The sequence below is a fragment of the Chlorocebus sabaeus genome, chromosome 25 (assembly GCF_047675955.1).
Source record: "Chlorocebus sabaeus isolate Y175 chromosome 25, mChlSab1.0.hap1, whole genome shotgun sequence".
Lineage (NCBI taxonomy): Eukaryota > Metazoa > Chordata > Mammalia > Primates > Cercopithecidae > Chlorocebus > Chlorocebus sabaeus.
Window position 1 is genome coordinate 48,793,061 of NC_132928.1, and position 14,838 is coordinate 48,807,898.

Genomic DNA, 14,838 nt, shown 5'->3' on the forward strand with positions numbered 1-14,838 from the left:
CTCCCAGGTTCAAGCGATTCTTGCGCCTCAGCCTCCTGAGTAGCTGGGACTACAGGTGGGTGCCACCTCACCTGGCTAATTTTTGTATTTCCCTGCTAATTTTTGTATTTCCTGGGTAATTTTTTTTTTTTTATTTTTAGGACTACAGGTGGCCGCCACCATGCCTGGCTAATTTTTTGTATTTTTTAGTAGAGATGGGGTTTCACCATGTTAGCCAGGATGGTCTCAATCTCCTGACCTTCGATCTGCCTGCCTTGGCCTCCCAAAGTGCTGGGATTACAGGCGTGAGCCACCGCACGTGGTCTACATACTCTTAATTGTTCCAAATATACATAAAAGTTTTTTGATAACTAAATTGCATGTCAGTCACCAAGTTTACATTAATTAAAATTTAATTTCTGTCACACTAGCCACATTTCCAGTCAGTAGTTGTATGTGGCTTCCGTATTGGACAGCACAGTGTAAGCTTTTCTAGAGCCCCAGGCAGGTGTACCCTACTTAATATTATTCAGTGGCTGCTGTTGGCCTGCAGAATAAAGTGCCAGCACTTCCTGACCTCGCTGATCTAGCCTCTGCTCTCCCTTTGCCTTAGTACTCCAGCAGTGCCAGACTCAATACAGTGACTATGATTGCTGTACTGGATGCTCTTACTCTACGTGCACCCACACTGCCTGCTTCACCCACACAGCCTTCTGGAGTCAGTGTAAGCATCTCCCTTGCCTCCAGCAAGTGCTTCCCCAAATTATTGGACCTCTTCCTCTGTCTTTATTAGACTAGGAGCTCTGAGGGTTGAGACTGTGTTTTTTTTTTTTGTTTTTTCCTGTATTTCCAGCTTACACCTTGAATATTTAGTGTAAATGTTGAACACATACTCTTTGTTGGTGGTGGTGATTGTGATGGAATGGTGCCTCATGGGTGAGACCACCACCAGCAAAAGTCCTAAGTTGGGCAGTGTGTGTTAGAAATGATCTAGAAGAGCAGCCCAGGTGGAGTATACAGTTTAGGGAAGCAGTAGTAACAGCTCACATTTAAAGGATGCATCTCCAGTGCCAGGCATTCATATGAAGTGCTAAGTAAGCACTTTATATGAATTTTCACTCTGTAAAAACACCCATATGATGAATACTAGCCATATTTTAGAGATGAGAAGCTGAGGAAGTATTAGAGGGGTTAACTTGCTTGCCCAGGGTCACAAAGCTAATAAGTGGTGTACTCAGGATTCAAATTAGAACAACCTGATTTCACAGCTACTGTCAATGCTTCCCAGTGCAGGTCAAAAAGGGTCAAGTTATGTTGGCCTAAGGAGAATCTCATCTTGAGGCCATTGCAGATTTTTAAAGCAAGGAAATGACATGAAATTGGGATTTTAGGAATATTGATTTGGCAGTAGTGTTGGATACATCAGTGTGAGGAAAAATGAAAAAGCAGACCAGTTAGAAAGCTGTTGTAACTTAAACATGCAGTGGTTAGTGCTTGAATGTTTGAAGCTCCTTTTGGCGGGTTTTGACATTGTCAATGTCCTGTTCAGAACAGAATCCCACAACAGGGATTGCTCTTTTTTATCCTTATGAAGTAGGTATTATTATTGTCATCATTTCACAATAAGGAGAATGAAACTTAGTAAAAAACAACTTTATAAGCTTATATGTGGAAAGGCCAGGATTTATATATTTATTATAAATATATATTATATATATATATCATATGGTCATTTTAAAAATTGGGATCATACTTTATATATGGTTTTATGACTTTTTTTTGGGCGGGGGGGACAGAGTCTCACTCTGTCGCCTAGGCTCGTGTGAAGTGGCATGATCTCAGCTCACTGTAACCTTGTAACCTCTATCTCCTAGGTTCAAGTGATTCTCCTGCCACACCTCCCGAGTAGCTGGGACTACAGATGTGCGCCACTACTCCTGGCTAATTTTGTATTTTTAGTAGAGATGGGTTTCACCCTGTTAGCCAGGCTGGTCTTGAACTTTTGACCTCAGGTGATCCAAACACCTTGGCTTCTCAAAGTGTTGGAATCATAGGCGTGAGCCACCACGCCTGGCCTGTTTTATGACATTTTCATCTGTATTTCTTTATATCCTTCAAACTTCTGGGTGGCAGCTTTTAATGACTGCATTATATTTTGTCACATAAATGTCCATCCTGGAGGATAAATTATATTTATGATCACACTACAATTAATGTGGTGATAAGCCTACTTGTCATAGGTCTGTATTGCTGCTTCTGATTTTCATAGCCTGTATTCCTGGAGCATAATTGCTAATTCAGAGGGCATGCACAGCAAAGCGTTGGATGCATACTACCACATTGTCCTCCAGAATATTCCCCTATGCCCCACAAAGTGTTTGAGGGACCCAGTTCCCTGTCTCCCAGTACTGGAATTTTCATTTAAAAAAATCTTTACTAATCTACTGGGTGAAAATATCATATTTAAATCTTGTAGTCTTCTTCTTTGTATTCAGTAGGGACGTACTCAGTGTTTGTTGAGTGAACCCATTTTGACCGTTTAGTTCTGTAGTTTTTTTCCTCCCTTGCTAACAAGCTTTTAGAATTAGCCTCCTTTTAGAATTTGCAGCTTCTAATCAGACCCAGAAGAAAACCATGTAACTGAGCATGTGGAGATAGAGTGTAAGTGAGCCACTCCTATGGATAAAAGGCATGAATGTCATGGCTCTTTGTTGTTTTATTGCTTTGGAGGTTTTGTGTGTCTGATGAGGATAGGTTTTTTTGGTTTTTTTTGTTTTTTTTTTTGAGACAGTCTCACTCTGTCACCCAGACTGGAGTGTAGTGGCATGTCTCGGCTCACTGCAACCTCTGCTTCCCGGGTTCAAGCTATTCTCCCTGCCTCAGCCTCCCGAGTAGTCCGCCACCATGCCCGGCTAATTTTTGCATTTTTGGTAGAGATGGGGTTTTGCCATGTTGGCCAGGCTGGTCTTAAACTCCTGACCTCAAGTGATCTGCCCACCTGGGCCTCCCAAAATGCTGGGATTATAGGCATGAGCCACCGTGCCCAGCATGGTAATAGTTTTATTTCCAGGTTTTTGGCTGTGGATTGATGTTGAAATAATGTAAGCAAATGAGTAAGATGGTATATGTTGTATTCTTTAACCTTCTCTGTCTGCATATCTAGCTTTATTAACACTCGATTATGAGCTCCTCGAGGGCATCATGCATTCTGTTCACGTCGAAAGACTGTTTATTGGTAGAGTCACTGTGAAAAAATAACCCTTGTTTGTTAATTTTGGCCCAGTAAAATTGAATGTAAATCAAGGCTCATTTAATACTTTCTGAAAAGCAGAATCCAGTGTTTCATTGTAAAAACAACTTTGCAAGCTTTTATTATAAATTTATTGAGTGCTTAATATTATTTAGCTCCTCAAATTGCCATCTAGTTTGGAGAACACTGTGCAGATATGTGAAAGATACATTGTGTAAGATTTTGCAGTAGAGTTGAGATGCTGTGGAGATTTGAAAGAAAAGAAAGACCCATACTGGGAATGCGGGTCAGTCTGGGCCTTGAAGGAAGTGTCTGCTAAGGTGTAAGGCTCTTCCAGGCTGAGGAAACAACTCAGCAGAAGTCTAGAACCAGGAATGAGAAAGATAAAGATGGGAAGAAGACCTGCCAACTGAAACAGAATTTGTTTGAGTGAGAAACCATGCTTGGTATTAAAGTCAGCCAGTTTGGGTTAGGAGTAGGAGTGGGAGGGGGTTTGAATACCTGCCTGAGGAGTTTAAATTTAATCTGATTTCTATCATAAATTCTAAATCAGGAGGCAGTTTTTAAACTAGCAGTTACTATTCACTTGCTTATAGTCAGCTGTTAAGAGTTCAAACCCAGATGTTCTGATTCCACAAAGAAAATAGATTTGTGGGCCAAGTGCGATGGCTCATGCCAGTAATCCCAGCACTTTGAGAGGCTGAGGCGGGCGAATGATGAGGTCAGGAGTTCGAGACCACCCTGGCCAAAATGGTGAAACCCCATCTCTACTAAAAATACAAAAAATTAGCTGGGCGTGGTGGCAGGCACCTGTAGTCCCAGCTACTTGGGAGGGTGAGGCAGGAGAATCGCTTGAACCCTCTTTTGCAGTGAGCCGAGATCATGCCACTGCACTCCAGCCCCGGTGACAGTGCAAGACTCCGTCTCTGTGGAAGCTTTGCAAAAATGCAACTAAATAAATCTTGGTAATAGAAAGTGTCTCATAATCAGGGTTGGAAGAACTTGAGGCAAGCAGCCAATATGTCTGAGCCCCAAGGTCTCTTATTTGTTTAATGAGCACAAACTAGATTATCTTGAAAGTTCCATCCAGATCTAAAAATTCAGTGATTGGATTTACGTAGAGGTTGTGCAAGGTGAGAGGTAGGAGGAGGAGTCAAAAATGACTCTTGTCTAGACAAGAGTTGAAACTTGGAAAACGGTGGCACTGTTGGCTGAAATGAGGAAGCTAGAAAGGAAAGCAGATTTTCCTATTTTGTTTGTTTTGAATACATTATGTTCTGTAGGGAGGATATGATTAGTTTGGTTTTAGGCCAATGGAATGATCCTCTAGGCATCTAAAGGTACAGGAATTAAGCCTCGCTGAGTGGTTAAGGTTGGAAGTGTAGTGGGGGAGTCATCAACTTAAGAGGGGTACTTTGAACTAGTGAATGCTGATGAGCACATAGAGGCCACGAAAAGAGTGCTGAGAAACACTGGGATCCAGTGGAGGAAGAGGAAGGAGAAAACTGGTAGAAAACTACAATAGCACAATGTCACGGAGACAGAGGAAGTGAGAGTTTCAAGAAAATAGATATAATGGGCCATGGTGTCAAGTGTACCAAAAATGGGGACAAGTTAAATTCACTCCTGACTTTGACCTGCAGTGTCATTGGTGGAGTTGTGGAAGCAGCAGTAAGTTAGGGTCCAAAATTGTATATCGTTGTAGGTAACTGAGTAAAGATGATGTTTCATTTTCACAAGAGTAATTACAAAATATGTTACAGTGTGGTTGAATTTGGAAATGGCAGTAAAGTCAAGTAAAGGGTGTGCCTGTGCATGTGTTTCCTTTCAAATACAAATGACGTGAATGTAGAAGTCAAGCAATAAAAAGAGCTCCTCTCTTTCCAGAGAGATTGCTGGTGAAACCAGGTTTGTGGGGTGTGGGGCAGGAACCAGTTGGAGGAGAGTGAGGAGTAGGAGTCTGATGTGGTTGCAGAGGCTCGCTCAACCTGAGTTTTTCACGTTTCATTACTAGAATGGAAACTTTCAGCCTCGACTAGCCTCTTTTACTGTATTGATGAAATGGGTATCCCTCTGTAAAGAGACTTGCAGAGTAGGTGCTGTCCCAGGTAAAGGAGTTGTGGCAGATTGTATTTTTTCCAACGATGGCTGCACCAATAAATGTTCTGTCCTGTGTTACTTTTCTGCCTGCCTGCCTGCCTTCCTTCCGTCTATCCATCCTTCCATCCTTCCTTCCTCTTTCGAGTCTCGCTCTTGTGGCCCACAGTGGAGTGCAGTGGTGCAGTCTCGGCTCACTGCAACCTCCTTCTCCCAGGTTCAAGCGATTCTTCTGCCTCAGCCTCCCAAGTAGCTGGATTTACAGGCACATGCCACCATACCCGGCTAATTTTTGTATGTTTAGTAGAGACAGGGTTTCACCATATTGGCCAGGCTGGTCTGGAACTCCTGACCTGATGATCTACCCACCTCGGCCTCCCAAAGTGCTGGGATTACAGGCGTGAGCCACCACGCCCCGCTGTTTGCTTTTCTTAAATTGTGAAGCTGGCATTCTTTTATCAAACTGGAGTTTGTATTCCCTTCCTTTGAACCTGGGCAGACCTTTATAAACTGCTTTGACTAACAGATTGAAGCAGAAGTGACTCTGCTTGAATCCTAAAGCTTAAGTCATAAAAGACAACCAGTATACCTTCTGTCTGCATCTTTCATCTTGGGACACAAGCGTAGGCTACCCTGAGCTAACATGTAACAAGTCCAGTTACATTGAAGCCACTCTGTTAGAACATGCATGCAGACTGTGGAGAGATGGAAAGATGTGATGCCTTTACAGCCCCAGCCTGTTTAATCTTTTCAGCTGAGGTCCCAGATATTGTGGAACAGGGACAGGTCAGCTGTGCTGTGTCTGATTCCTGATCTACAGACTCCATGACATGACATGATAAATGGTTGTTTTACACCACTACATTTTGGGGTCATTGTTAAATAACCACGATAACTTGAACAGATGCCAATTCAGAGTCTGCCAGCATGGGCAAAGAAGAAAGGAGAAATAAAAAGGCTGAAGGGGGAGGCCAAGGCAGGAGGATCACTTGAGGCCAAGAGTTTGAGGTCAGCCTGGGCAACAAGAAGACCCTGTCTTTACAATAAATAAAAAAAAATTAATTTGGCATGGCGGTGTGCACCTGAAGTCCTAGCGACTTGGGAGGCTGAGACGGGAGAATCCTTTGAGCCCAGGAATTCAAGATTACAGTGAGCTGTGATTGCACCACTGCACTCCAACCTGGGTGACATAGACCCTGGCTCAACCACAACAGGGAAAAGGATGATGGGGGTTGTGGCTACAATTATGCAATTTGTTGGTACAACTGAATGACAAATACTGGGGAAAAAAGCACCCTAATGGCTTTTTTGTATCTAACCATGTAAAATGAGATATTCTTCTCATTTTACTTGGCAAACGTGGTTAGATACAAGTAAGAAAACTTTGTGATTTTTTTTGGACATCTGGATGTGTTACTTGTGGCCCCAGAGGCTAGTTTGGTGGTGTACCAGATTGGGAGGTTGTATGAAAGAGGCTCAACTGTCAGTGACAAGGGATCAATGTTGGGCTAACTTCAAAAACAAATGAGGTTGGTTCTGCCAGCATCAACTTTTTATTTATGAAGAATGGAAGAATTGGCTGGGCGCGGTGGCTCACACCTGTAATCCCAATACTTTGGGAGGTCAAGGTGGGTGGATCACCTGAGATCAGGAGTTTGGTCTAGACCAGCCTGACCAACGTGGAGAAACCCTGTCTCTACTAAAATTACAAAATTAGCCGGGCGTGGTGTCGCACGCCTGTAATCCCAGCTACTCGGGAGGCTGAGGCAGGAGAATCGCTTGAACCTGGGAGGCAGAGGTTGCGGTGAACTGAGCTGAGATCGTGCCATTGCACTCCAGCCTGGGCAAAGAGTGAAACTCCATCTCAAAAATAAATAAATAAAAAAAAAGAATCTGGATGCTTGGATGACTTTATTTTGTTTTTCCCAAAAGATACATTCTTCAAAGATGTGGGCAGTGTTTCCATTTTTGACAGCTACTTACTGGGAAAGCTCTGCATTGTGAGTGGTCCTGTGGGCATTGTAGTGAATTGCCGTGAAGAGCCTTCATTCTGGTGTCTGTAGGGAATTCAGTCCATGAGAAGATGACAGGTCCCATGATTTTGATGGGCTGTTCTGTAGACAGCAAGGGGGAAAAGCCACATCCCTAGTATTGCCAACACTGGTTCTTGGTATCCACGAAATGCTACCTGTATCAGATGAGACTGATTTGGGCAGCATGTGTGACAAATAGTGCAAGATTTGCCTGATGTGTGGAGATAGCTGTCTTTCAAGGATTTGAAAAAGGCTTCTCTGGGTCAGCAGCTAAAACTATAATTCCTAGGAAAATCATCAGCAAGTTTTCAGTGAAATGCTGCCGGACATGATTCTCCAAGCTGTGGGTGCGCAGATTGTTATTTACCAAGAGTTTGCTAAGCTGAAGAACTCTGAAAATTCAAGGTGTACCTGCTTCAAGGTATACTCCCTCATGGAAAGTTCTGGGTATCAGACTTTAATTTTTCTGATTACATAGTTGGGAAAAAAAATAGCTAAATCAGACATAAAGATAAGGGATAAAGAAGCACTATCTGCAATTGTCACTTTTCTGGAGACAGACAAAAATGGATCTCTGTTGCCTAAGAAGTCAGTAGCTGTAGCTGCTCACTCAGCGGGAAGCGCTTCTCAAAATGAAGTGCTCCGCACAGAGTGCAGTGCTCACATGGGCTAGCTGTGTAGAACAGACAGCAGTGGTGGGTGGGCATTTGTGGGTCATGCATCACTAGCCAACTGATCCTAAAGTCCCTTGCCTTTCCTGAGAAAGAAATGTGAAATCACGTAGATGGGCACTTCTCTTGTAAAAACCCTCACAAATCTCAAATAGGTGACATGATGATATGCTACTGTTTTATGAATTGACTTACTTGGAATGCCAAGTAACCTTCACTTTTTAGTTGCAAGTACTTAACAAGTGGTTCTGAATTGAGAGGGTTGTCTCCCTGGTTAGATTTGTACATTATTAGGTGTGTCTTGTGGCTTTTGAAGCTGTTTAGAAATCCCACGTGCTTTCAAAAATGCTGGTTACCGTTAATAGTTGGCTTCCAAGTAAGACTTGTGACCAACATTATTTCTGCTCCCAGTTCATGCCTTCTTTTTCAGGCTAATGCTGAGCTGAAATGATATTGGAAGAATGGTTGGGAGGTTTTACACTTAGAGAGACCTCTTTGCTATTGTAATGGGATTCCTTGATACACTGCAGATTCTGGCTGTCTTTCAAGATCTGAGCCATTGTTGGCAGTTTCTACCTTTGTAATCCCTTAAAACATCCATCTTAAAAATATAAAATAGCGACTGGTTTACCTTTCTTATGTCTGTGTTACTAAACAAAAACTAAACAGAAATCCTGTTTTTAAAAGTAAGAGCTTTAGAGTGGAATAAGCCAACTCACTGGTCAGGCCTGTCGGGTGCTGAGCTTTATTCTGCAATTGCTTTGTAGCATTTTTCTAATTCCTGCCATTTCTTTCATTTTTTACTCACGACATGCTTTACTTCTTGCATGCTTAAGGATTCCTTGCTTCACACTAAGTGCCACTAGAATCCACCCATGCACACTCCCCGACTCCAATCTGACTATCGGTGTCCTAAGACGTTGTAGATCACAGAAGGATCTACCAGCTCAAAACTCTTTTCATGATAATATTCAGATATTATCTGCCTTTTTCACTGTATTGACATTTGCACTGATGGTACCAAAGCTGTGGTGGCTAAAACTCCTGGTGCCTTACCAAAAATCAAGGCAGTGGTGCCGTGCCATGCTTTCTGTCCTATTCCTCATCACTTTGTACTAACAGTAAAAAAAGGAAAAAAAAAGTCATATATTCCCTTAATATTCTTTATGACGCCAGGCACGGTGGCTCATGCCTATAATCCTAGCACATTGGGAGGCTGAGCCAGTCGGATCACTTGAAGTCGGGAGTTTGAGACCAGCGTGGCCAACGTAGTGAAACCCCGTTTCTACTAAAAATACAGAAATTAGCTGAGTGTGGTGGTGCACACCTGTAATTCAGCTACTTGGGAGGCTGACGCAGGAGAAGCGATCGAACCCGGGAGGTGGAGGTTGCGGTGAGCTGAGATAGCACCACTGCACTCCAGTCTGGGTGACGGAGTGAGATTCTGTCTCAAACAAACAAACAAAAGAATATTCTTCATGAAACAGTAAAACTTATTAATTTTATAAAATCTTGACCCTCAAGTATAATTTTCCTCATTTTTTTAAAGTTACAATTTACCTACAGTGAAAAGCAACCTTTTTTGGCATACAGGTCTGTGAAATTGACAGATTCACATAGTTGTGTAATCATCACTTCCACAAGTAGGATATAGCACAGACCCATCACCCCAAAACGTTTCTCTGTATGCCTTCTGGTCCTTCCCCCATGTCCAGCACCTGGCAAACACTGAACTGTTTCCTGTTCCTATAATGTTGCCTTTTCCGGAATGTTGTGTCAGTGAAATTGTATAGTACATGGCCTTCTGAGTCTAGCTTTTTCACTTAGCCTAACGCATTTGAGATGCGTCTATGTTGTTGTATGTAGCTGTAGTTTGTTCCTTTTTATTGCTGAATAGTATTCTATTTTATATATATACACACTACAGTTTATCCACTCACTAGTTGAAGGACATGTGGGTTGTTTACAATTTTTGGCTGTTATTAGTAAAACTACTATAAAAATGTGCAGGCTGTGTGAACACAAGTTTTCATTTCACTTAGGAGTGGGACTTTTGGGTCATATGTTAAATATATGTTTAAGAAACAACCAAACTCTCTTCCAAATGGCTGTACTATTGTGCCTTTCCACCAGTAAGGTATGAGGGTTCCGGTTACACCACCACCTTTCAGGCACTTCGCATTGTCAGTTTTGTTTTCATTGTAATCCATTCTAAATATGTAGTAGTATCTAATTGAAGATTTAATTTACATGTCATTAATGATATTGGGCATCTTTTCCTGTGCTGTTTGTCATATGTATGTCTTTGCTGAGGTGACTGGTCAAATCTTTTGCCTTTTTTTTTTTTTTTTTTTAACACAGTTTTGCTCTGTCACGCAGACTGGAGTGCAATGGCATCATCTCGGTTCACTGCAACCTCTGCCTCCCAGGTTCAAGGGATCCTCCTGCCTCAGCCTCCTGAGTAGCTGGGATTACAGGCACCTGCCACCATGCCAGGCTAATTTTTTGGTATTTTTAGGAGAGAGGAGGTTTCACCATGTTGATCAGGCTGGTCTTGAACTCCTGACCTCAAGTGATCTACCCGCCTTGACCTCCCAAAGTGCTGGGATTACAGGCATGAGCCACTGCGCCTGGCCTTGTTTAATTGGGTTTTTCTTATTAAGTTTTGAGAGTTTTAAAAAAATATATTCTGGATATGTCATTCATCAGATATGTAATTTGTAAATATCTTCTCCCTTAGTATATATTTTAATATTCCACTGGCAAAATGGAAATGTACATGAAGCTTTTTTGTGATGTATTGTTAAATAAGATGGTTGTCTCTAGGAAAAGCACTTATGTGATTGAGTTGTGAGTTGAAATAGCTGTTTTTCCCTGTAGCAAAATCTCATTTTTACTGGAGAGAATGATAAACTGGTTCCTCAGACTTGCAGGCTTTCTCAAATCTCAGAATTATCTAAAAAATTCTCAAGATATTTTCTCACAAATGAATGAGGTGAACCTGTCACTTCATGGAACATAACTGACAGTATTTTTACTAGTGATAAAATTAAAGCCTTTTGTTAAAAAAAAAAAAAAAAAATTTGGAGAGCCTATATCAACTGCTGTGCTCTTACAGATTTCCAGTACTTAAGTTTTTCTGATGAAATTGGTGGTGATAGTAACAAATATGATTTTGGATACTGTGTAATGAAATGAGCTGGTATTTGGAGGTTCTGCAGTACTCAGTAGACTAATACTTTCCTAATGACCAGTACATGATGTTATAAAATCATCCAAAAGTGAAAGATCCAAAGTACAGGTTGAGCATCTCAAATATGGAATGTTCCAAAATCCAAAACTTTTTAAGCACCAATAAGATGCTCAAAAGAAATGCTCATCGGAGCGTTTTGGATTTTGGATTTTCAGATTGGGGTGCTCAACTGGTAAGTATAATGCAAATATTCTAAATCTGAAAAAATCCCAAATATTTCTGGTCCCAAGCATTTTGGATAACGGAATCTCAACCTATATAAAATTGACCAATGGATCGTAGTGTATGGGAAACAAAGCTCCCTAATGACTGAGATACTCCTTCCCATTTTACTTGGTAAACTACAAAAAACAAGAAAATTATTATTATAAAATAAAGTCTAAAAAGTTCTTTAATACAATTTTAGGATCCACATTGCAGCTAACCTTTAACAGCCAGTTGTCAAGTATTGGTATACGATCAGAAAAGTACATTCACAATTGTCCGAAAAGGCTATTAAAATTCTCCTCCGTTTTCCAAGTATATATCTGTATGAGGCTGGATTCTTATCATATGCTTCTACCAAAATGTATGTCCACAGACTGATGGTATAAGTGGATATGAGAGTCCACATTTATTAAGGAGATTTGCACAAATGTAAAACAATGCGATTCTCACTACATTTTTTTTTGTTTTAGAATTTTTTAAATAAAATAAAATAATTTTTTAAATAAAAACATTGTTAACATGTAAGCTCACATTTTAAAGTTGACAAATATTTTTAAAATGTCTGTTTGAATTCCTGATATAGTAAATAGCATTAGATATATAGTATACATAACTCTAAGCTCTTTGGGGTCTTCAATAATTTTGAAGAGTTCAAGAGTCTCCTGAGACCAAAGAAGTTCGTAGATTGCTACTTAGAATTTAATTCCAGCATAATTGTGTACTGGTGGTGGAGAACAAACCTAAGCCTTAGCCCAAGGCTTCTTGGTTTGAGGCTTCTATTTCTCAAAAAGGAATTCATATTTACTTTACAGAATTGATAAATTTTATATTCTTTAAAAGATGTCTTTACAGATACCTCTTTAACTCTGTCTTGCATTATCACAGATGATACTCAGTACTTACAAATAAACCAATACAGTCAGCCCTCCATCTCTGTGGGTTCTAAATCTGTGGATTCAGCCAACTCAGGATTGAATATATTCAGTAAAAAGAAGAATGGTTGCATCTTTGCTGAACATGTACAGACTTTTTTTTTCTTACTCCCTAAACAATACAGTATAACAGCAATTTACATAGCATTTAAATTACATTAGGTATTATAAATCTAGAGATGATTTAAAGTATGTAGGAGGATGTGCGTAGGTTGTATGCAAATACTATGCCACTTTATATAAGGACTTCAGAATCTGCAGATTTGGTATCCTGTGGGGGTCCTGGAACCAATCCCCCCAGGATACCAAAGGATGACTTACTTTGCATTAAGGAATGATACATAGCTCTTTCTCCACTGAATCACCCAGATCCCATAAAGAGTAAAGAAAATAGATTTGCACCTCACTTAATTCTTCCCCATTTTGTCTTAAATAGGGTTGCTCGTTAGCACTGAAAGTCTAAAGGCTGACATGAAAGGAACAATGAGGTGACTTGCCTAAGCTATAAACTAGATGTGAATAGACCTTGGTAGATTTGTTGTCCATTTGGCTTGCTTATTTACTCAGCCTGCGCCTAGTAGCTGTATTCTCTGTTTAACATTCAGCCTCTTAGCTCTCATCAGTACGCCATAGACCTAAATATTGTAAGGTGCTTTTCTTCATTTTTGTTAGTGCTTTCTTTTTTCCAGTACTTGAAACGTCATAGGGTATAGGATGCGTGTGAATTCTGTCTTAAAGCCATAGACAACAAACACCCTAATCATCTAGAACACTTTTTTCTCGTCTTTGTTCCAGAAGAAATCATAGAAGGATCAAAACAGTTCTTATAGTTTGGGAGCAGTGGGATATTAAACATGAGAGACCATATGGTTATAAAATGACTCCTTTTTGACTTTTATATGTGGTAGTATTAGATTATAACATTTAAATCGTGGATATTGGCCCAATGGTGGGGGTAAAAGTTCTTAAAATCTTGTGACTATATCTAATCTAAAAACACGCTAGATCATAGCACTTAATGGCCTCGTCTCATTTTCTGAACAAGAAAAACACTCATCTGGCTGGGTGCGGTGGCTCATGCCTGTAATCCTAGTACTTTGGGAGGCCGAGGCAGGTGGATCACCTGAGGTCAGGAGTTCGAGACCAGCCTGGCCAAGATGGCGAAACCCCGTCTCTACTAAAAATACAAAAATTAGCCAGGCGTGGTGGCAGGCGCCTGTAATCCCAGCTACTTGGGAGGCTAAGGCAGAAGAGTTGCTTGAACCCAGGAGATGGAGGTTGCAGTGAGCCGAGATCGCACCACTTCACTCCAGCCTGGGCAAAAGAGTAAGACTCCATCTCAAAAACAAAACAAAAACAAATGCTAATCTGGTATATGGTATTGCTTAATTAAGGAAAGTAGGTATATTTAAAGCTAATAATGTTTGGAAATTGAATGAGATTTTGGGTTTAAAAATTTCTCGGATTAAAATTGTTAACCTATAATAAAACGGGAGCTATATAAGAGTAACCTTCCCTCCAGCATTCTCATTCCTCCCATACCAAGAAAAGAAAGGCTATATTAGGACTTCTTCATCTGAGTATAAATTATTAATACTATCACACCAAGTGAAAGCATGTGGGAATACCCATTGCCCTTTAGTTGATTTGTAGGATTGCTTCATTATACTATTATGTATAGTCTGTTCAGAGAAAAATATTAAATTTGTCCTTCCCCAACAAACTTGATATTGTAGCTGCTTAAATAATGGATATTGTATTCCAAGCATCAGCTGAGAACATCATACTCAGACTGTGTATCAAAGTTTTGAACTTTGATATTTGTCTGTGAAGAGCCTTCTGTGGGAATGGTGGTTGCTGAGGATGGTGTATGATCATAAATGTTAGCCTAAATCCTTCAGTAACTTGTCCATGAAATGTTGCCTGTAATTTCTCTCCTTTGCCTCATCTTGATTACAGAGAGGTACAGAAAGCTGTCAACACTGCCCAGGGATTGTTTCAGAGATGGACAGAGCTCCTCCAGGACCCCTCCACAGCAACAAGGGAAGAAATCGACTGGACCACCAACGAGCTGAGAAACAACCTCCGGAGCATAGAGTGGGATCTAGAGGACCTTGATGAAACCATCAATATCCTTTTCTGTGCTGTCTGTGCCATTTTGGGTAAACAGACAAATGGACAAGTTTTTCTCCAGTTGTTTCCACTATGTAGATGAAACATTTTCTTTTATAATTGATTGATGTTTGTTGCTCTTCCTTGTACCATGATATGTTTAAAGTATTTGCCCAGTAAAGGTAGAGTAGCCACATTCTTGTACAGTGTGTGACACATCCTGTACTATAAATATATATATATAAAGGCAGCATGGTGTAATGATTATGACTCTGGACCCCGGAATCAGATTGCCGGTGTTCAA

At 40.7% G+C, this 14,838-nt stretch overlaps 1 protein-coding gene across 1 annotated transcript in view; it reads left to right on the forward strand.

The window, feature by feature from the left end:
- Positions 1 to 14,838, forward strand: part of STX6 (syntaxin 6) — a 49,938-nt gene that overhangs the window by 2,799 nt on the left and 32,301 nt on the right. Inside the window, exon 2 of the mRNA XM_007989303.3 lies at positions 14,382 to 14,551. Within this exon, the coding sequence (XP_007987494.1) occupies positions 14,382 to 14,551 (170 nt within the window). The remainder of the gene's footprint in view (positions 1 to 14,381; positions 14,552 to 14,838) is intronic.